Source organism: Acromyrmex echinatior, chromosome 8 (genome assembly GCF_024713525.1).
Source record: "Acromyrmex echinatior isolate Ae372 chromosome 8, ASM2471352v2, whole genome shotgun sequence".
NCBI lineage: Eukaryota > Metazoa > Arthropoda > Insecta > Hymenoptera > Formicidae > Acromyrmex > Acromyrmex echinatior.
The window spans coordinates 11,273,484-11,298,596 of record NC_141859.1 but is presented as its reverse complement, the minus strand read 5'-3'; the positions used below and the strand labels follow the sequence as shown (position 1 = coordinate 11,298,596).

Below are 25,113 nucleotides of genomic sequence, written 5' to 3'. Positions count from 1 at the left end.
CACATAGACGACATCGCATCGACGAGTGGCGACGACGGCACGACGGTATGACGGCAGCGGGACGATGAGAGGAAAGCGGAGCGCGACGTCTTTTACTCTCGCTGTCGTCGAGGAAGAGACGAGAAGCGCGTACGCGGAAAGAGGGACACCGGGCGCGCACACGGAACAAGCGCGAGCGAACCGACGAGAACGAACGAATATCGCGCGCACTTACGACCGACATGGTTGCGAGTCGTGGCCGCTTTGACCTTGGCATTGAACTTGTGGGCGCCGGACGCGGGACGAGGTGTGCGGCGGAAGACCTGCGCCTGCGGAAGGGAGCGCCCAAGTGGGGAGCGCAGCTGAGCTGCGGAATGAGTGGCCCGGGGTAAAAAGGGTGAGAAGAGAGTGAGAGAGAGAGAGAATATAGTGGGAGGGAGATTGCGTCATCTCGCGCAAGCCTGAACGCCGCGCGTCAATACAGCGGCGAGGCGAGGCGAGACTCGCCTGCCTGCTTTCCTGCCTTCCTGCCTGCCTGCCTGCCTGGCCCTTATGGACTAACCTTCTTGCGCGCACATACACACATACATATGCATTATATACATATGTATATAAATCGTACCTATCTACTCATCTATCTATATCGTATGTGTTCCGTAAATATACGCTTGTTACGATTTCAGATAATGTGTAAACAATTCAATTCAAGAATATATGTAACAGACGTAATATCATGCGACATCTGATATTACGAATATTACATTAACTATCAAGTAACAAATTTGTCTTTTGCTCAATCGTAATTTATTTGTTTCTTATCTTATTTTAGTCTGACGCTCTATACCTTGTCATATAATTATTCATAATTATTCATATGTGCATTCCAGAATATTCAATAATTTCAAACTTTTAAAATTTAAATAATTTTCTGTCGCAAATGATTGTCACGTTACATCATTGTCATGTCACATCATTGTAAATACGCATATGTTAAAAATACCAAATAAACCTTCGATCCATAAAATCGACAATTTCACTTTGGAATTGACCAATTTCGTTGAGCCCGTCTCAAAGAGATGGAACGTCTTTATCCGACAGACAGTAGGTTGTATCGAAATAAGGCATCGGTGCCCTTAGTTTGAATCAACTTCACCAATCGCTGCAACCGCATCGGTAATTCAGAGGCGGAGTCAAGACGAGCCTCGAAGTCAGACTCGGTCAGCGAGTTTCCATTGGTCAAGTTCAGAAACGAGGAAGCATTAATCGCCGCGATCGCACTGCTCTCCGACGAGACGCAACGTGCTCGCTGGAGCAAAATGGCCAGACTCAACGATAAATCGCACGTCATCGTATCTCCGATATAACCGGACGAGCGATCGCGAAAAGATGGCGGGTTAAGAAAAAAGATGTTAGGGGTAAACTATTTCCGTGAATGTAGCGATTAGCGCAGAGATGAATCGAAAGACAATATACATATACACACATGGTACCGCTATCATTTGTCGCGTGGCAAATATAACGCAAAACCAAAAATGTTAAGATTTAAATTTTAAAATTGTAGTCATCATTAAGTTACTTTTTGTATAAATAAAATAAAAATATTCAAATGCTAGAAACGAGCGAAATTTTGTAAAAATATTTAATTGATATAATTTTTCTTCTATCGTATTGAATTACTTTTATACATTATCTTATACATAGAAGGTATAATGAAAAATATTTACGAACACGTAATATATATAAATGGAAATCAAAAAAATTATATGTAAAGATTATATAAAGCTCCTGACCACTCATCATACTCTTCAGATTAACAATATCAGAAGCGAAAAAAATCCAATCAAAATTGCTGTAAAATCTATTAAAACAGAAATATTTTCAATAAAACAATATTTGCATTTGATAGAGTACACTTATAAAATATAGATATCGACAACTTTTATTTTGAAATGGATTAAAATAATATTGTATATATAGCTGGTTTCAATTTCTAGTTAGGCATAATTTAATTTCAAGTATATAATTACTTATTGATTCCCAAAACGTAAGGAGAATTTTTGGTATATTTTACAAATCTATTCCATCAATTGAGAGTATTGTTTTATTAAAAAATACATTTTAATATATTTATACAATACAATATATTTTCAAAAATTTCTTTTTGTTTTCCTCGTTTCTAATGTCACAATCTAAAATTGCTGTGACTTTTAGAGAGGGGCCTTAAAAAATAAATCTTGTTTTTTTTTCTGGAACATATAAAATAATTATGACATAATAGCACACGTGAGGATTTTATTTGCACTTGTTTGGTTTTCTCAGAAAAAATGACTGTGTTTAAACGAAATATTTCGAGATTAATCATGTCTTTTATAAAGAGAGATGTGCTACTGCAATCTTAGTTTGATCAAACGCATTTACTCTCTACGAATAAAATATTATCTTAGATCTTACCGACTTTTACTACATTAAATGACACACATACACACACGCACAAAATTTGGCCAGAGACAATTTAAAACTGCAAGAGATTCGCATTAGCGACGGAAGTGCAAAAAGTGTAAGAAATGAATCTTACATGTCTTTTGCCAAGAAATTTGGAAAATGTGAATGAAAGGCTAATATTTGAAATAAAAAAGGAAAATATTTTTAATATATTACTGTAACTATAATATTATAATACTATATGTTAATAATATTATACATTAATAATATTATACGTTAAAAATGTAAACTTTTTATATTGTAAAAGTGTCATGTATTTTTAGAAATATGAGCAAATATTGTTTTCGAGAAATATAAAATCCACCTTTAATAATCAATTGTATTATTTAATTACATAGCATTAATTCTATAGTATATCAATATTTTCAAATATATTCTGCTATTAAAATCTTTATAGCCTAAAATCATTTATTTTCAACTATCTGTAATTTTTAATAATTGACACTTCCTCAACATTTTTACTAAAAAAACATGAACACATGAACTAAAAAAGTTGCAAAGTTGAAACCTATTTTAGAGTTCCCCTGTAGATACAGAGAGTTTCGATGTTTAAGAAAGAGACCGGAAGTGCCATTGGCGAAGTTTGGAAGTCATACAAGAGAGAAAAGCCGAATATCACGACCGCTCACCGTTGCCAAATGCATTTCGAAAGATTCGAATGTTCGCACATAAACGCCAACATAATTTCACGCGACGCAATTCAAAACATACGACAAAAATCTTTTATGCATCTTTCAATTTCTAAAGACGTCGGAAACAATGTGTATAGAACTTTAAAAACAATAATAATAACAGTAATATGTACTAGCGGAAAAAAATTTAAGTGGCTTGTATCAAAACTAGTTTTAAGTCAAACTAGGCAAAGTCTTGTAAGATATACGATTAATACAATAATTTTATCAATTAAATATTAACATTAAATTATATTTAATAAATTTTACAAACATGTTAAATAAATCTGATAAAATAATTGTTAATTTTGCGTAGATTAATTTAAATAAAAAAAAATTGATTACAAAGTTAATACAATTCATATTTCAAAATATTCTACTTCATAATTAAATGATATCACAAAGTATCCTCTTGAGAAGAATTTTATATATTTAGCAATTTTTTCCACTCTGACAATAAGATATTTAAGTGAAAATCAATCGAGAAATATTCAACACGATTTAACGAAGGAAGTAATCTTCAAGGCGGGTGATGTTTAACGATATCTTTGTATGAATTTTATAATTTCCAATTCAAACAAACTGCGCGCCGATTATTTGTCGGTCTTGAAACGTAGTCCTAAACTGAAACTGGATTACGTAAAATCTAGATATCGGATGAAATATGCATATTTTTTTGGGAAAGCAGAGAAGTAAAATCAAAATATTTGCACATTTTCATATTTTGTCTGCATAAAAAATCCAATGTTTACAGTAATATATCACAAAATAAATAGACAAGCAATTTAATATTAATAGTGACACTAATAAATATCTTTAAAATACTGATATAAACGTTTTTCCAACAAGTATGTATATTAGTTATCGCAATTAATATGACCACATGCCTCGATGATTGAATTAGTAGAATGCCTGCACGAAATAAGAAAGAACCAGAATCGAATTCCGTGTATAAAAGGTAATATTTTTTACAATAAATTCTTTATACAGTATTTTAAAGATACTCATTAGTACATCAATAATATTATACAATTTGTCAATTTCAGCTTCAGTCTTTAGGACTCGGTTTCAGGTCGACAAATAATCGATACGCAGTTTGCTTGACGTTTGGAAAAAATATAAAATTCACACAAAAATAGATTCCAAATTATTAAATTATTAAATTTCATTAGATTCCAAAACCTTGAAAAAATATAACTATTTTCACTATTTTCTTTGCTTAACTATGTTAAATAAGATATGTGTTCGTGTATGTCTGATAAAACTTCTATACAAAATATATATATATTTTTTTTATATCAGCATTGATCGCAATAAAATGCGCATAAACAATTTTTACCATTCATCATTTAAATTAGCTCATTTTAGTATCGCTTTTTTAATATTCTGTATAAAACCTTTCAATTCACATGTGTATTACATATGAAATGAACTTTTGCTTTTAACACGCTTCTCAATATAACATTAAAAATGCAGAACAATGGGCTGATTTTTGTATTTCAGAATAACATAAAAAACTGGTGGCTCAGAAATTACAATTAAATAAGAAATTATAACATTTTTGTACGAAGCAACGGAATGATACTCTTATGAAGTACATATGTATTTTTATTTCCTTACAAATACATTTCTGAATAAAAATTCAATTTAAGATTTCGAGACAATAACGTATTTTATGATAAAAAAATGACAAATTATGTATGGTACATAGAATAAGATAGTTGCAAAATAAATTGTAATCATTCAAATGTTACATTAAACAAATAAAATGTTGTTACGCGAGTTATCGAACATTTAAAATTGTATAAAAATATTAAGTAGCTTTATACTTTTTATATATTTATATAAATTGTATGAAAGTATAGTTACTTAACCTAAAATATTTAACTGTAGAATGCTATCGCTATTCAGTGATAGTGTACTATTATCGATACATAAATTTTACGTATAAGGAAATAAGACCAATTTTTAATTAATATAACATACAAGTTTTTCATACATTTCATATTTTAAATGCAAAAAATATTTTGTATTTACTCATATAGGATCGTCAGCAGTTAGAACGAAACCAACGCTTAGCCAACGCTACGACTGTCAACTTACGGCAAAGGTTCTGTCAATTAGTACTGGACTATCACTAGCAAATGATTGGCTAAAATGACTAAGCCAGTACTGGGCCCAAGTTATCATTCAGTACTTAGCCAGTACTTGAACTATGGCAGTCTCAGTACTGACCTAGTAGTGGGCCGATTGTCAAACTCTATATGGATATAATCTAGAGTTTTATAAACATAAATAACTTATAACTTGGAAGGAAAGAATAAGTATTAAATTAATTATTAATATTAATTATTAAATATTCTTAAAATGGCATATAATCCAATTGTATATATATGTGTATATCACCTCATCCGCAAAATATATAATACAAAATAACACAAAATTGCTTAAAAAATGAAATCACTTTTATCAGGTTTTCTATTATAATACTGCTTACCTGAGGGGTTCAACTCTGGGGGGATATAACGAACATAATTTTTTAGCTTATCCTATCTTTTACAATGATAAATTGGACCTTCTAATAACCACTTAAGACATAATTTAATGCTCAATGGCCTCGATCACTTGTACGTTAAATTTACCTATCTATAGCCAAGTTAATTATTTCGTTTAGGAATTACAAATGAAAATAAGCCAAGACTTTTCGTACTCTCACTTTTTTCTTGATAAAATTACAAATAAATCTTTCTTAGAAATTCAGTGTTCTTAGTTTACAGTATGTTTAATAAAAATAATACAATATGTTTATTAAAAATAATATTCAAATTAACGCATTATCGTAATTAGAACAATAGTGCAAGTGTGACCGAATATTAGATATCACTTTTAATCGCTTCAGCATACAAAAGCAATTAATTTACCAATAAGAAAAGACTCACCTAGTTCCATTGGGTATAACCAACTGTTGATGTCCAGGATGAGATCCATTTTGAATGATTCCGACTCGCAATGGAGTCTGTTCACTGAAATCCACAAGGAAAAAAAACATCGGTTAAAAATTGTGCAACACATACTGTCATGTATTATTGGACGATTAATTATACGACACTATGGAGATGATTCATAGTTTTGTTGAAAAGAATTATCGAGAGGAAAATCTCATTTTCAATCGAAGACACAGCGATGACGCAGATTGACGTCATCAATGATTAACCAAATTTGCAATTTCAATTCGATACTGAGATGATACTGACATACATTTATACACAGGTATACACACACATCCCTATATTCAAATATCTATTTAATTCCTGCTTACATTTGAATATATGTGATCAAATCATATATTTTTCTCTTTTTTTCTTTCACTTTCGTTTTTTCTCTTTCATACATATATCAATTCACATTAGCTAAACATTTTCAATACAAAATAGTTGCACTAGTTATCCAAGAGCCATCTTTTGCCATATCGTCACTCGTTAGGGTTATAATAATAATTAATTCCAGATTCGAATGAAGAAATCTCACAATGCAACGTTGCTGAAACTAAAACTGCATATGAACCAAAAAAAAAGTACAAAATTAAAATGTTTAGCGTATTCGAAATGCGTATAATATTGCCACAACTACGCGCTTGAATAAATTCAAATGAAGTTTATGAAACAGCGATTAAATTTTATAACATTTTTAAATATCATTTAACTTCAATAATTTAAAAAAAAAACATTTTAATTTTGTTTCTATTAAGCAATTTTTTAATTTTTCTCTTTATCTTTTTCTAATAATCATATATACACCTAGAGTTTGAGTGTCTACAAATTATTTTGATAGTCTAACACAATTATGTTCAGATTTATATTCTAGCTAAATTTTTGGATGATTTAACAAAACTGATCATTCTATGTATGCTTATACAAAGTGAAGAGAAACATTGATAACCAAACGAAAATACACGGAAGGAAAAAGAAAACATTTAGCAGAGAAACTGTAACCATTTTCAGCAAGGAAATGAAATGCGAAAAATTGCATCGGTGGAAATTCGCAACAAAAATGCAAAATATATTTCAAAGAAACTTTTAGTGTTTTGCATTAGATAAGAAAAGTGCCAGTAAAAGAATAAGAATATCCACATTTCCAAGTCCGTCGCTGATCTTTCGCATATACGAGCCATATCGAAACTTCGCACAATACACGCACACAAAAATTAAACATTGCATTTTCTTTCACATTATGTTATCATCAGTAAAACAAATTTTTTAAATTTAATTTGCAGCTTAATTCATATACTATTAGCGTATATATCTCATGTTTTAAGCAATACTACAATCTAAATAATAATAGGTACATATAATAACAATAAAATAAATAAATTTGCCTAAAAAGAGCCCACAGATCTTTCGTTACAAGATCTTTCACTTAACATGCAACAAGAGAGCAAAATGTTCTATGAAGTGCGTGTTGCCTTAACGATAACAATCGATCCTTTTATGAATGACGAACAATTGGATGATCACAAATTGCACGCGTCATGTTTCCGACAGACTTATCTCGCCATATATGTCCTTGAGATCCACACAAGGTCTCACACACTCGATATTGATTTCGTCAATGTGTGACACCACCCGCATCGCAATAATCGAATATCGACATGATATCATTCTCATGCGGCACGACTGATCTCGAGAGTGTTCGCGAAGAACATTATCGGCATCATAGATCAACGTCAATGAGTAATGAAGAAGAGAAATATATGTATATATAACTAAAGCTTGCATCGCAATGTAGCTTCGTTTTTCGTAATGTGACGTAATCTTGTTTGGATAATTTTGTTTAATAACGCGCACTGTAACATGAAAAATTCAATTCCGAAATATAATATAACGTCACATCATAAGAAACTTATTTAACAAATATCTTTAGAAACATAATGTTTTGTGAATAAATCCTTAGGTCCTTAGGTATTCAGAACACGCACTTGTTACTGCGCATATATAGTTATTCACGTTACATACACCATAAAATTTTAGAAATAAAAACGCATATTTATGGATAAAAATACTTCTGAATATATGGACTTTAAAGTCAAGATAATATGTATCGTTAAATGGTGCAAAAAAAATATCAATCTTTATTAAAGAATTAAATGACCTAAGAATAAATATGATAAATTGAGAATTGTCAGAAATTAATCTCGCGCCTCCTCCCTCTCCGCCTTATTTCAGTCATTACACGAATAATTCACCAATTAATTTACTACGTCGAAAACCCAAAGTCTCGGATGAAAAAACGGAATCAAAAAGAGTGTACATTGATAATGTACACTCTTAAAACGTTCATTCGCATCTTCTTTCTAACTACCTTCCTTTCTTCTACCTACGCATTCCACACTTTTTCCCAGCTGATTTCATCAGCTCTTTGTCTCGCATCTTTTCGTTCTTCCTTTTTCTCTGTCCTTTTCTCTCTTCTCATTCTCTTTCATTCCCCCCCCCCTCTCTCTCTCTCTCTCTCGTGCGCGCGCGCGCGCATGTGTACTGATTACTTTAATTTCTATAAATTTCACTCCTATAAATAGCACGCCATTGAAAAACACTTCGTCCCTTCCAGAGAAGAGATCACGTTTCGCAATGATAGAACACATAACTAATCCCGGGACAAGCTGCGACAACACTACGATCTACTCTCGTTGCTGACGTTGCTCTCAGCTGGCAACCTTTACGAAGGAGGGCAAACCGGCGGCGACGGCGCCGAAGTGAGGAGACAACCAGCAACCACGGCGACCTTTACGGTCCATCCACTGCCGGCATAAATTTTCCAACGAGTTGCCTCCTCTCTCCTCGGAAAAGGGCGGCCATCCTCCCCAACCAACTCGTACCATCCCTCATCAAGAGAGGGGAAAAGGGTGCATCCACCCTCTCACACTTCTCTCTATCGTCTGTTTTCTATATCTCTCGGATATAAATTTATATTAATGTTACTCTTCAGTAACAATGAAAAAGAGGAAAGAAATATTAAGAATAAGTCTGATATTCTGCATTAATCGAAATTAGTTTCTCGTATTATAGTATTATAGTATTTACTATTACTAATTGATCTTTTTCTATTAATTATATTATCTGTATGATATAAATGATATAAATGAAGAAAATTTTAGTTATCAATAAGTTTGAAAATTCAGAAATTCGAGTACTAGTCCGATAGGATATTTTTGCAAGATTCTAACTCACATGATACTATAAATGCGATATGACAGATATTTAAAAATAATAACGAAAAGTATTTCCATGTAAAAGCAAAATTGTAAGTACGGAAAATTATTGGAAAGTTATCAATCAGATGCCAGGTAGTTTCCGTCAACCCTTAATTTTTTTAAGATAAAAAATTGAATTTACAAAATTCAAGATTAAATTAGCTTAAAAATTTAAGCTAATTAATTGATAAAAGTAAAATTTAAGATAAACTGTATTTTAATAAAAAGCACGCTTGATCATAGAATACATTTGAACATACAAGAATCATCCACTTGTGGATTCGTACCTTCGAAATTACATAGATCGAAAGAAATTATTTTAATCTCAGTAAATTCGTTTTTTTTTCTTTTTTTTTTTTACCAAATGTAGAACATAGTTCCACATTTGATGCCACACGCATCACAATTTTATTTTATCTTCACATCGAAATTTTGTCTCATTAATGTCAATTAATCATCATACCAATTTCAATTATCCTTGAAAAGAACATAGAAAAGATATTATGTGGTGACTTTTGCACTCTCGTGACGTTATCTCAATGAGACCTAATCTTCGCCGGTGTTCATCTTTCCAAACTATTCATTATTTGCATCGCACCAAAACGATCCCTCCCACTCTTCTCTTTTCGAAGGGAACAGAGAGAGGACTCGATCAACCATCCTCAATACGCTTCAGCACAGAACGAAAGGGGTGGCAATGCACTTACCCCACCACTCTGTATCCTCACACTACTCCGCCTACTTCGAGTCCTTTTTTCCTATCCTCCCCTCCCTATTTCGCTTTCCAGAAAGGATTTTTAAATTTTTATCTTGTTCGTAATTATCTCGCTCGAATTCGCTACTCTATTTTTTTTCACGAATTCAATCCTTTCCCATAATAGACTTTACAACTTGTTATACAAAATATGATTCACGCGAAAACGTCAGAATTTCACTCACTAATACGAACAACATTAAATGTTTACATTTTCAAACATTGTGTTCTCGATTCTTAAGACAAGAGTACGTTTTAAAAACGAACGCAAATTGCGAGATTTTCTCTCATTTCCTTTTTTCACAGCGCGTTAACTTTCTCTATTCTTCGTGTCATATTACTTTAAACGAGCGCGTCCGATATATAATATCCCTCGTACTTTCATTCGTGATTAATTATCACAGCAGAACACATAAAACTTTGTTTTTACGACGATACTAATTAATTATTGATACCATTTAATTATGGATTGACTAACGATTCAGTAATAATAATCGGCGCAACGCTGTTGAGACAAACGAAATACGAAGACTGTGAATAATTTTCAATCATAAGCGAGTTCAACAAAAAGCATCGTAAAACACATAACGCTCGTTATTTTTCAAATCTAAAATCGCAAACATTTTATATTTCATGCTAAAATGTTTTGTAACCCGAGCAATTTCTGAAATAGCATCTATTATTAACACACTAATAATACTAGAGAAATCTCTATTTTTTAAACAATTACTTAAATGAATAAACTGAAAAAATTTTAATTTAAAATGTATATATAAATTTTATATACATACACATACAAATGTATGTAAATGTGCGTCGTAGCTAACTTTTAAGCAGAATCTTTCCTAATATATATATAGCTTTTCCACAAATATTTTATGTTATCACAATTAATTGAGTAACACTAAGATAAATACAACATTATTTTTTCACGAAATAAAAAAAACTCTTACTGTGTGCCGAATACTTACTTATGAAAAATAGATAAATATTTACTATATAAAAAATAGATATACAATCACACAAATCTATACACACACACACACACACACACACACACACACACACACACACACACACACACACACATTTCATATTTTATCTAATATTTCACAATTCTTTAACTGTAAATATTTTTATGAATAAAATGTGATGACGAAATCACATCGCATACGCGACGATTCATTCTGAGAATCTTTATTAACAATTTTTATTCTAGATAATCGAGTTTTAATTTAACACCTCTTGCCACGCCATTCGGTCATTTTCCGATAACTCATCCCATGAATTGCATCAAAAATACACGTAAAGTTGCTATACTTAGGACTATGAGTACAGTAACACGCTTATAATGAGTTTGCCGGTGAATTATTCAAGAAAAGTAGATAGAAGAAGAAAGAGACACATAAAGGAAGTCATTAAAGCTTTAAGGTACTTAGAATATAGATAAATGTGCCATGTTCGACGCAACAAACAGATATGAATTATCGCAGCAATTTCCACCTTGAATTTACTATTAAGATCTTTACAAAAATAAAAAGTTGATGTATACGAAACAACAATCACGAAAAATTCTTTAAAGATATATGATGAAGCATTATTTTTTGATTACGTTCGGAGTATGAGAAAATATTTATGCTATAAAGCATCTAATAATTATATATGTAAAATATATGTACCCGTAAATATAGAATCAAATATAGAACTTAATTTTACATTGGAACATTTTGATTTCACAAAAAATATTCTTACTTCTCAAAAAAATTCTTGTTTTCTTTAAAAAAAATCAAAATTCAGAACTCATCAAATATTCAAGATTCTTTTTAAAAAATATGTATCTAAAAATATATTTAAGATATATTTAATAAATTTTTATTTAAAAAAATTTACAATTGTTGAATAAAAATAAAATACAAAAGAAAAAAAATAAATTTAGAGATTTTATCATCATTTCTTATTTTTCTTTTAAAATATTTTGACAACTAATATAAGAAAAAATTAACTCAAAATTAATTTTAAAAATCTATAATTGAGGACGCAGTGAAGTTGATCTGGATACATTTTACGCTTTACAACAAGATCTCAAAGCAATACACATTTAAAAAAATAAAGCCATGGAACACTAAAGTATAGTTAATACTAACAAGAATAAAAATAAATCTATCAACAAAAAGAAAACCCGAGAAAAAGGAAATATCTTTATAGAGAGTGGAACGACACAATAGATTAAACGTTTACTCTCCGCGTCGAAGTAAAAATTAAATTTAAGCTGCTAATAAAGAGACAAAGAGGAAGAGATGGACAGGAGGGGAAAAGAGTCAAAACGAAAGGGGTTGGTAGAGGGCGACAAGAGGGCGATATGCGTGGGCTGGCTTCGACGCGGGGGTTTCCCAACTGCGCAATGTCGCTATTCGTTATCGACCAGTTCGCAAGCGCTATAAATACTGGGCACCAGGCTCTCACTACCCCCTACACTTCTCCCTCTCTCCTACAGTTTACCCTCAACCACCCACGTATATGTTCCCTACACTCTCCCTCTTTCTCCGTCTCTCTCTCTCTTTCTCCCCTCTCTCTCTCTCTCTTTCTCTTCATCCCTCCTACGACTGAGCCATCCTCCACCACATTTATCGTAGTTATCCCCGTTGTATCTCTCTCTCTCTCTCTCTCTCTCTCTCACACATGCGCGCGCGCACACGCACGCACATACACACACACAGAGTCAACAAGGGACGGAAAACCTTGACCTTCAAAAGAGCGGCAGAGGGCGAACATGGCGCTCTTTCCACCCTCTTTCGGTACTCCCCTTCCCATCAGAATGTTTCTCCCGCCTTCTATTGCTACCCGCTACTACTCCGTTTTTCCTATCACCGCTTTCAAACTTCAACGATGGCCTAGCTCTTTGTTTCTCATCTCACTTCTGTGACGAGTAAAATTACATCGTTATTTTTTTGCTATTTCGCGAATCGAGCTCTCTCTCTCTCTCTCTCTCTCTCTCTCTCTCTCTCTCTCTCTCTCTCTCTCTCTCTCTCTCTCTCGCGGGCGCGCGCTCTATTTCGATCTTAGCGTACTCTATAAAAAACTTTTTCCCAATACACTTTTTTTAATATGTTAAATGTACTAAAAAGAGTATAGAATGCTTTCGATTCTTCTGAAAGCTTTGATTTAATTATGATGAACACGTTTAAATTCATTATTCCTTTACTAAATGCTTTTTATCTTTAGAATATCGGTTGCAATTTTTCACCGATTTTTCATTCCTCGTTTTATCAAACATCAAGTATAGTATTTTTTTCGCATTTCTTTCTTTCAGATATTGCAGTATCTAAATTCGTTTCTAAAACTATCCACCAATGTAACACAAATGTTTACAAATTTTCAAACAAGATACCAGATGGGTATCAAATAAATTATATCGATTATAAAACAAGACTAATCACGACTTTACGAATCGACAAAACTACTATTTTCTCAGAAAATGAAAATTTACGATCAGTCTCGTGATCCAGTCACAAATCTTTTGGTGGTCAAGAATTATATGTATCTGTCGAGTCGTAAAGTACCGCATTCTTTAGAGATAAACCGAATCTTCATCTATGTATAGCATACACTCAAAATAGATTTTTCATATGATAGTCGTTGACAAAATATTGATTGTTGCACGTTTGCAATTCGGAAAAGAGTTACGGTAAGAATGTCGATAATTCAATGAATTTTTACAAACAAAAGAGAGCAGATTGGAAATTGATATATTACTTAATAATCACGATGAAAATAATTGTATAAAATAGTATATAATATATTTAATTTGCTACAACACATAAATATGTATTAATCGTAATATTTTATAAAATAACTTATAAACAACAATTATAATTAACGATTGAAGAATTCTAATAAATAATAGTATCTAGCTTTTAAAGAAAAACCGACTTGAATATGTGAAGAATCTTAACACGATTCTGTAATATATTGTATAGTATTATCTTTCTAAGAATAAGACAGTCATTTAAAAGATATTAGAGTTTGGCGAAATATTTTTAACTCTATATATATATATATATATATATAAAATATCTTTAACTTAGATTAATAACAATAAACAAATTTTAGAAGAGAAAAAGATAGAATATTTGTTATTAATATAAGAAACTCGACAATGGATGCTTTCCAATACCTACACAAACGACACTGTAACACAGTGTATGATTCCGTGCTTTCTAATTATGACACAAGTCGAAACAAATGTACACAGCTAAAATACTGTGTTCGACTGTGTCGTTTCATACCACTTCACGAATGCTAAAAAATTTTTACATTTCATTACCATTTATTTTTTTAGAAGTAATACTTCGACGAGAGATTTTACAATTATATTCGGATATATTCAGACATAGATAGATCTTTTTTTTTTATTTCACTTTGGCGATGAAATTAAAAAAAGGTAAGCAACGTTTCAGCAGTCGTTTCATACAAGTCGAGACTGTGTATTACTTATATCACACAGTGTGACTGTGCTCCGCGCGTTGCTGGTAAGGACCCAATATTTACTTCTCTACTAAAGACAAAGAGACCGTATGAGGATCTCGATGGTCGGTCTCAAAATCACGATATTTCGAAGCGTTGCGCAATACTCTCCCTTCTCCTCCTCGTTCATCTTCCTCGGTTGTCAGCTGGTCTCAAGGTCGACCGCTCGAGGGAACGATCTCAGACAAGGTGGGGACCGGTCTTTCAAATCACGCCACGTGCAAAGAAAAAATGTAGCTGAAACGATGCTCGATTATGTCATATCTTTGCGGTGGCACGACTTACAATTAGCTTGGTATCGATCGATCGAAACGAAGATCATTCGTAGCTAGTGGCTTTGCAAGTATTTATAATTTCGCTGTATAATAGTACAAGAATTAGTCTTGCTGTGCTAGACAAACGTAAAGTAAGAATTTTGCTATCGTTTTTATCATTTTCAACTTCAGAAAATTAAAATAAGAATTATATGTAAAAAAAACAAATGTATGGAAAATAATTAAGTATTGAGAAATACAGAATATACTTAATGCATTAAAAGCAATTCTTTTCTATATTTTTTTTATTTTATTGAATAAAGCTTCGATATAAATATATACTTATATACTTTGACAACAATCGATATAACCAAGCTAGGAAAGACACTGTCTGAATGTATAATTTCACATACGTTTGACAATTAAAAACTCATTTATTTGTTAATATTAATGTAAAACATGAATGTTTAACATCTAAACAAAGACGCATAATTATGTATAATTCAGTCTTTCTCTTTTTTTATGTATACAGGTCTCACAAGCGGATTTCCTCTTAAGAAACGTATTCTTGAGGTAATTTTGAAACGAAAATTCTAATACGAAAATATCGAAATTATAATAATTTTTTTAATTATTATAAGCTAACTTTAAATGCTTATAAATCAAAAACTATTTTACTTTTATAGCCTCCATTATTATTTCTGGATTCTTTTGAACATTCTAATAGACAAAAATCCTAGTACGAAAATATCGAAGCTATGTTTTTAAATTACAATCTATTTTTAATCAATTGTAATTCAAAAACTATTGTAGTCTCGACACTTTTGTATTAGGATTTTCGTTCCAAAATTATTTCAAGAATACGTTTTTAAGAGGAAATGCGGTAATTGTGAGACACCCTGTACACTCATTTTCTTGTTACATAAAAATTTATCGTTATATTTGTTATTATTTATACTGCACTTACAGTTGCAGTTTAAAGCAATCAATGGAATATATTGTATGGTTTAGAAAAGGGATTTTTGATCCTCGTAATGTCGAGTCTAGAAAAGAAACGCGCGACTTAATCAATGACCCTTTGTACTCCCTGGCTTGAGCAAACCTATTTAAAAGATATAAGCATAGTATACGATTAATAAATGGCACATTCAACGATATTCTGTTATCGATATATCCCTCACGGGACGAACGATCCCAGCCGTCTCCTGATTGGTATCCACAGAAATCGCACCATACAACAGTTTAATCAATACACGCGCGTGCTTGCAAACTGCAAATATATTTTAAAAGTGTAATAAGAAATAATAATAGAATGAAATAGAAATGATGATAGAATTTCTCTAATAAAATTTACTAGCTTCCTTTTTCTATTTGTACTCTATTTTCGTTTACGCTCAATGCGAAATTTAATCGTATATTTTACGTATTTACAATTTTTTCCTTTCTCCCTTTCATTAATTATTTGTCAAACTAAAAAAATGGCAATTTTGTTCGATCGATTTGTTTGAAATATTACTGAAAACCACCGGTTTTTCATCTTGCATACAGCATAGACGAATTCCAGTCTCATCAACTTATTACAATCCGATTGATTTAATTTGTCATAATTGTTCGCTTTTTTTTTATTTTCGCAACAAATTTGATATTTTTATTTATTTATATGCTGTTTTATATTTGCATAGATTAATTTTATTTTTTTTATTTATTTAATCAGTTGTGTTTTGAAAACATGATTATAAATTTTCGAATTAACGGAACTTGTTTATCTTTTTTCTACAAATTTCGAGGCATTTGTAAGACTTTATGTAATACAAGTAGATTAAAAAAGCTGATAAAGATAAGAATGTTTACTTTTATTTTTGTATAAATATACGTATTAAGAAAGAGTATCCAATCCATAAGTAAGTATATAGCAAATAATTCTTTATCGACGATATTTGCTATTGGTTGAAATTTCTACGTAGTAAAGGTAGAAACGCCGGCCTTTTTTCGTTCGGTGTTACGTTCGAATAAATAACCGTCAACATAATACAAGTGCGCGCGTCGGCGGATCGCGTGAATAGATAGCCGCCAGACACGCGCGTGACTCAGAAACGCAAATAAGGAAGAAAACATGATTCGGCTACGCTCGCGCTCGTCGCAAAAGCGGACAAAAACGGCGATCTAACCGTTTTATCGAGTCCGCATCGGTTTCGTAATTCTCGAACTGTATAGAAGATAATCAATGGTTTTGCTTCGCTTTTTTTCAAAGAATAATTATATTCGTATATATATGTATATACTTGGTGTTTATTTATTATATGAAATATATCAGTAAGTATAATAATACGACTACTTGTAATAAGAATAATTAATATTATTCTGCGACTCAAGTAAAAGTATACATATATACATATATGTATATGTATTTTTATTTTTAAATTACTAAATGCAATACTGAATTTTCTCGTCTAATTTATTAAAGTCAAAATAAAGACGTTCTCAAGACATTGATGTATTTTTGTTAATTATACTTTTAAATTTGCGAGCAAATTTTTAAGATTATATCCACTCTATCACTACGTATCACGTTTTATTCGCACAACTGCGTGGCTCTCCCATTCAGTGTACTTAATTTATAAGAACGTGGCATTCATGTTCCTGGAATCATCGAGATATCGCTACAAAAAAATCGCTTTGGAAATTACTTCTAACTTTCCTGAAATATTCACATTGGTACTTACGTTTGATTATAATTTCTACTTTTTTAACTTTAATTAATACATAAGTATTAATTACTGCCAAAATACAACTTTTATGAACTCATACTTTAAGTGAAAATCTTATACATATATATGCACATGCTATATACATAATGTGCAATACACACACACACACACACACACACACACACACACACACACAACACGCACACGCACACACACACACAACACACACACACACACACATGTGTATGTATAAGATATCGACTGCAACACAAAATACATTATCAAATCCATCATAACTTGACATGTTCCATATTTTATCATGTCATTATTAATGAGAATACTTCCTCTTTTTTTTACTGTTTCTACATCCTTAATGTCTGCTCATGACAAATGCGAATATTTGTAAAATTAATGTACTCAGATACTTTCCTTTCGTTCGATTAATATATGAGGTATAATTTCACCATATATATATATATATATATATATATATATATATATATATATATATATATATTACACAAGTAAACAATTGCTGTGATATCAATTGTTATTAAAAAAATAAAATAAGGCACAATAGGATATTATGAGATGTTTAGTAATGCAAAAAAATGAAGATGATTGGTTTGAAAGTACAATGAATCGTAAGATTAATGATGAAAAAATCAGACGGAATACTCACGGTGTTCCGCGTTAATCGAAGATCATCACGTCAATCGTCGATGATTGATGAAAGTGATGCGCGATCGTATATCCGCCGTTTAAGACATTTCGTGATTCGCGTGTCTCTACACGCTCAGTTCTTTTTCGCACGCACACACGCAAGTATGGGGACATAACATATCGAGAGCGGAGGCCACACTGGCCACAGTGCCGGCAAATTCGACGAGTAGGCGCCGCTCGTTCGCTCGCTCGCGCGCGCAGGGAATGTTCTCGAAAATGCATCTGTTCCCGGAGGCTAGGGAGGCGATGATAGGGAGGAGAGGAAGAAAAAGAAAGCCGCGCGAAAACCAACGGGACGACACTCGCCGAGGCGAGAAAGAAAGGAAAGCTTGATTTGATTCTCACGATCGAGAGAAGGTTGCCGGCTGCCGCCTTGGCACTGACAGTGGCCCTCGCGCCTAGCAACACCGAACGCCAAACTGAAGGCAGCCGGGTACTCTCCCTCTTTCCTCCCACCGTTCCCCTCTTCCGTCCTCGCTCATCTGCGAACGGCCTCCATCATGCGCGCTCTCTCTTTTTCTCTCTCTCGCTCTCGCTCTCGCTCTCGCTTACTCACTGTCGCAAATTTCATCTCCTTGTCTCATTTACCGCGTCCACTCTCGCTGTTGCGTTGCGTTGCGTTGCGTTGCGTTGCGTCGCGTCGCGTCAAACAAAATAGCCACGTGTCGCATTTCTTCGAATCGATAACCGCGATGCGTATTTTCGATTTGCGTGTGCACCGCGTTCCCTACGTACATACAAATCAATCGGTCAGTTTTTCTCAACGATTCACGGTGTGTTACCTCGACACTGGTCAAGTCGACCTCGACCGCGGTACCGGATCCGCGCGCGCGAAGCTCGCAGCCGCAAACGCTGATTGGTTGAACGGTGACGCCGCGGCCGACGCAACCGACGCGGCCAATCGCGATCTCGCACATTTACCTACTCTCGTGCACGTCTGCTGCTCACTTTATGCCGACACCGGCACTGCCATCATCTCACAGTCAATGTTGTGCAAAGTACTCTATTTTCAATATCTAGATACAGGTACAAGTACTCTGGAAAAAATATACTAAGGTACAGGTACTAGAAAAATTAAATACCTACATACTTTCATTTTTAACATTTTTCATAAAATTTCAAAATAAATTGCATTTTGACAAAAAAAACGACGTTTTCTTTAACATTAATTTGACGTCAAAATGACAACAGCTTGCTTGTTAGGTATGATTTATGTATTTCATGTGTCTACAGATAATATTTACTTATACATACATTTTATTTGTACATACATAAATATTCTATGCAAGTAAAATAAAATGAAGTAACACTTATAAAGTCATTAACCCGGGAGTAGGCGCATCTCGAAATTAACGTTAATAGACGCGTTCTGGTAATTTTGATCGAATATACATTTTTGCACATATACAGGGTGTTTGGAAAATAATGATAAATCTTTCGCATAGGGACAGAATGGATTAAACTAAGAAGAAAAGTCCTCTATCATTTTACAATTTTCACAATAGTTAACAAGATATTAATTACTAAAAATTGCCAAATATTGGTTTTGAATTATTTTTTACTTAAATACTATCAACTTTACAGAAAAACTGCAAGAGACAAAAATCGTTTATTTTCTTCTCATAGAACTCTAAGAATTTTTTAGAATTTTTTCAGAATTTTTTAATACTGTATTTTCTCACGTTGGTAAAAAATGAGAAAATGCAGTACTAAAGAGTTGATAAAAAATTCTGAAAAAATTCATAGTTCTATGAGAAGAAAATAAACAATTTTCGTCTTTTGCAGTTTTTCTATAAAATTGACAGTATTTGAGACAAAATTTATTGAAGACCAATTTTCGGCAATTTTTAGCAATTAATATCTTGTTAACTATGGCGAAATGTGCAAAATGGTAGAGGACTTTTCTTCTTAGTTTAGTCCATTCTGCCTCTAGGCGTAAGATTTATCATTATATACTCTGTATATGTTATAACTAGAATACATATGATTATAATTACTATAAGTAATAATTAATAAGAAAATGAGACTACAAACACTAATTACATTAACGTAAGTGAGTTTACGTATTATTGCGTCACATCCGACAGATGTATTCCATCTTGGCTTGGGTGTTGCATCATCCCTAATTTTTCAAGCTGCCGAGTTTTTTCATGATTATTTCCTTTTTTGATTTGTTACCTGCATTTTCGAACTAGTTTATAGCCAAATCGCGGACTAGCTGCGAGAGTTAATAAAAGAAGAAAAAAAAAGACTAACGTAAGTGCGCGCGCTACGGTCTTTTAGACCGACCGTTACAAGTATATCAAATTTTATGTAGCTATAAGCATATTTACGTCATCTATTTTCGCATACTATACGAAAAAAACATTAACAAACATTTACGTAAAGGTAAAAATATAATAGTATCCAATAAATAGTTCCAATAATAGTATCCAATAATAGTTCCAATAAATTGAAAAATATAAATAGAAAACGGAAAAATATGACAAAATGACCGGTACGCGATCACTCCCTTAATTAGTTTTATTCATATCCATTTATTAACATTTACTCAATTCATCATTAAAAATTAATACAATAAAATATTACATTATACGAAATGCCCCAATAAATTAAATAAATTAATAATATAAAATGCCTACGAAGAGCCAACACAGTATCCGAGTGTGTAAATAAATTTATTAGAATGATAATACAAAAGAGAAATCAGAAACATTTCGACCCAAGTTTTTAGTTCATTATTAGTACAATTAAATAACAATTTTTAATGTCAAATCAAATCAAGTTGAAATAGACATCACGATCAAAATAACAAAACATATATAATACTCTGTATGACTTGATGTAATAAATTGACTTAAAAATATCGGTGCTAATTCGAGATTGAGCTTCTAAATATGATGTCAAAACGTAATACAAACTTGTAACAATTACAAAGTTGCCTTATTGATAGTGCAGGAAAGTATCATTTAAAACTAAAATGTACCTATATAAGTACCTTACATAGGTAAGTATAAGTACCGGTGTACACAAGAAAAATAATACCTAGATATAGATATAAGTACCAGAAAAAAAAGTATCTTGATACTGCACAACACTGGCCACAATCACTGCTGTTATTGCTATTGTCATTAATATTGCTATTCCTATTATTGTTAGCCGCTGCTGTTGAAGGTTACAGTAAAAAAATGAATTCGTATATATTCCACCTGATACGATTACGATCATGGTGCTACCCTAGAACTCTCGTTAATCTCTATCCTTTGTTCTGATGCAACAGACCCTGAATTTTAAGCATACGAAAAACCACAAGCTATGAAAAATCTCAATCATTTTTCTATTCACAGCTACATGATCATACATTCGAAAAAGTCATGATCACGCAAAATTATCCAATAAATTATCAACTAACAGTAACAATTTTAATATAACATATGTACGTAACAGGAAATTGTAACATTGATTTATTTAATATCGATGTTACAATTTGTTACTCAACTCAATGTAACTGATGTGTTATATTAAAATTGATGAGTGAGAAATTACAACGTTAATGTAATGTTATTGATATTTACCAATTAACCGGATAGTTCGCAAAAATTGCCTCTGCAACAGAGGCGGTAATTTAAAGCAATATCTATTTGGTCGTGCTAATATCAGTGCTCGTAAGTTGCAATTTAATCATTAATAAAATATATATTAGGTGTTGGAATTAATTCGTAGCGTTTTTAATGAAAGAATGTTATTTATTTCACATGAGCATTAAAAAATACATTAATGAAAGTACTTCCCATCACTTGTAAAACACTACGAATTAATTCCAACACCTAATAAATAAAATTTCATCCATATTCAAATTGCTATATACTAGCAATATAGAAATCCATATTGTGGTTCGACGACTCATTTCACACAGTGAATGAGTCATCAATTCAAATTTTGAAGTATAAGCGTAATCTCTTGGCATAATAACAATCCCGCACGATTTTTAACTGCGTTACATTTTATCATACATAAACGTTCGGCCAATCTCCATACGGTTACCGCCTCGTTTCATACCGTTACTTCGATAACGGCATCGATTCGACTCGCCATCGAGTCTGATCTCGTTAAGACGATCGCGCGCGCAAAGTTACATAAAAGCATAAGCGTCTAGATTAATAAGATATATAGTATAAGTCTGACTAGACGATACAGCTCATGTTAATCATCAATTTGCTCATAGCATCACACAACATTTGCATCAAGTTTTCGTTTCTATTTAAATTGACCTTTAATGATGGAAAACTTCAACTCCTACGTTTCATTTAATGAAAATGTCATGACATTAATCAGTGGGAACAATATATTTTCTTTCACGATTTAACTTTTTGTAGTAAAAAAAAAACAATTATGCTTGCTTAATTTGGAAGTAATTTCAACGGAAAGTTAATCATCATTAATACTCAATATGTACATACGATTGAATCATTTTTGTACGCAATTTTTTTCTTTGAAATATTACGAGCATGTGACTATAAAATGATCTCTACACGGAAAAAAGATATTTGTGACCGTACTCACGAGTGGCGGCACAACTTCGTCGCGTGCTCTATTATATTTCTCAAATAAATAAAATCTCTTATGGGATAACTCGATAATCAAACAAAATTTTCGCAAAATTTTAGAGCTTTTCTCAAAACAAGTTGGGCGCCAAGCACGAGAGAGCGTGTCACACTTAACCGTAAATTTCCGCTTATTTTACGTTAGTTACACATAATTACAATTAGCGACGGCAACAGAAGGGTCATTATAGAAAATTGTCGAAGGACGAAAGAGCTAAGTATAATAAGAATAATACAGAAAATAACAAAGAAAAATAGATAATAAGTGTATTTTGAAAAGCCGGTTACAATTGACTTCCAAAACGGAAGAAAGAAAGATGGGTCACATAACCAGAAATTTATATTTAGGTGGGATGATCCCTATATTTAGTTGTGAGCAATACAATAGCTACATCATCCTAGTTATCTTTATATGATAGATATGTGTATAGTTGATATGATTCGTAACTTTGATGTGTCAACTACACTAATGTAGTTACGCATGATCTGGTTATAACAAACAAAACTTAGTTGAAAGATCATTTACCATGGATAAGCTATCTGTCCATATAATTGCGTCAGTCGTGATGCCACATTAACATGCAATAAGATAAAAAGTTATATCGTCATATCGGTTTCTCATCGTTTCATTACAATTTCGAAAGATTGCTTGGTAGCTTCGACTCGAATGTTGCATCCGTATGTTTTTGCAAAGCCAGATTTAACGTTAAATGTGCCTCGCATTCTTATTTTGTTTGTGTATTACATAAGACTTTGGAAACTATATTTGAGACGAAATCCAATCGTATTGTCTGCTTTGTTACGGAGGTAGGAATTATTAAGCAAGAATAAGAAGTTTGTTACGCTATGGATGAGCGTTGCAAGAATGCACTGAAACGCTCGAAACTGTCACATCTTATTATATTATTTGGTATAATATGTACTCTCTAAAAATGAATCAATGTATTATTACTAACTTCAGTTCTATACTTATAGCTGATGATTACGTCAGTTATAAATGTAGAACTGAAGTTAGTAATAATACATTGATTCATTTTTAGAGAGTACATATTGTACTTTCAAAATAATACAATAAGATGTGACAGTTTCGTTTCAGTGCATTCTTGCAACGCTCATCCATATCGTAACGAAATGACTTCTTATTCTTGCTTAATGATTTCTGTCTCCGTAACAAAGCAAACAACACGGTTGGATTTTGTCTCAAATATAGTTTCCAAAGTCTCTATGATCTAGCAGGACCAAATCAGCAGAATCAAATCGGATCTATCGGAATTTTTAGTACTCATTTTGTACTAAATTGTACTATTAATGATAATTTTGTATCGTCCATTTCGAAAAAAATCATGACGATGCTAGCTTAATGTTAAGCTGGGGGACCAATTCAAAATAAAAGAAAAAAAGAAAAATAAAATCAGAAATTAATAGGATTGAATTTGTACTATTTTGAATTTGTACTGCCAAAACAATTCTATATTATATGTCATTTCCAAGGAAATAATAGCGCTGTTAATTTATTATAATATTTAAGCTAGCAGAACTATAAAAAACACAAGGATAAAATTAATTGTTAATAAAAATTAACACAACTGAATTTGTACTAATTTGTAGTATTTGTACCATTGAAAGTAAATTAATATTTTACATTTTCTCCTTAAAATGACTTTATTAGTATATACTTACAATTTATGGGGCATTCCACGTCAAACCGGGCACCTTTGAAACATCATTTTATTTTTTTTTTTTTAATTTGCTTTAATATTCTACAGATAAAAATATGAGACGTGTTTCGCGAAAAAGATGTGAAAAAAAATGTTTTTTTTGTGAAATTATATTGATGCTTGTAATTTGTAGAAGTTCATAAAAAAAACGTTACTCATGCGAATTATATACATTCAAATTATTATATCGTCGAAACCATTAATCGTACAAAAAAAATGTAAAATTTTCCGGGATTAAAAGTCCGATTTTAAAGATCTTGAATTGTTCTATGGATGGTTATTTTTAATTTAGCATTTTCATATAATTATATCATTTTCCATTTGTTTATAATTTTTATCAATATTTTTCATCATTGACTCATCAATTAAAAAATTTTATTAAAATGTCATATTCCCATTTAAATTATGAAGCAATCCTGAAAATTTCAA

General features: G+C 32.0%; 1 protein-coding gene across 2 annotated transcripts in view; it reads right to left on the bottom strand.

The window, feature by feature from the left end:
- Rpb8 (DNA-directed RNA polymerases I, II, and III subunit Rpb8) overlaps nt 1-25,113 on the bottom strand; it is a 69,171-nt gene that overhangs the window by 30,401 nt on the left and 13,657 nt on the right. Inside the window, exons 1-2 of one of the 2 annotated variants that reach the window (XM_011052409.2) lie at nt 8,530-8,919; nt 6,092-6,175 (exon numbers count right to left, since the gene is read on the bottom strand). In XM_011052409.2, the coding sequence (XP_011050711.1) occupies nt 6,092-6,175; nt 8,530-8,578 (133 nt within the window). In that variant the 5' untranslated portion in view covers nt 8,579-8,919. Of the gene's footprint in view, nt 1-6,091; nt 6,176-8,529; nt 8,920-25,113 lie in introns of those variants that run through there. The other variant, XM_011052408.2, reaches the window with a different exon arrangement.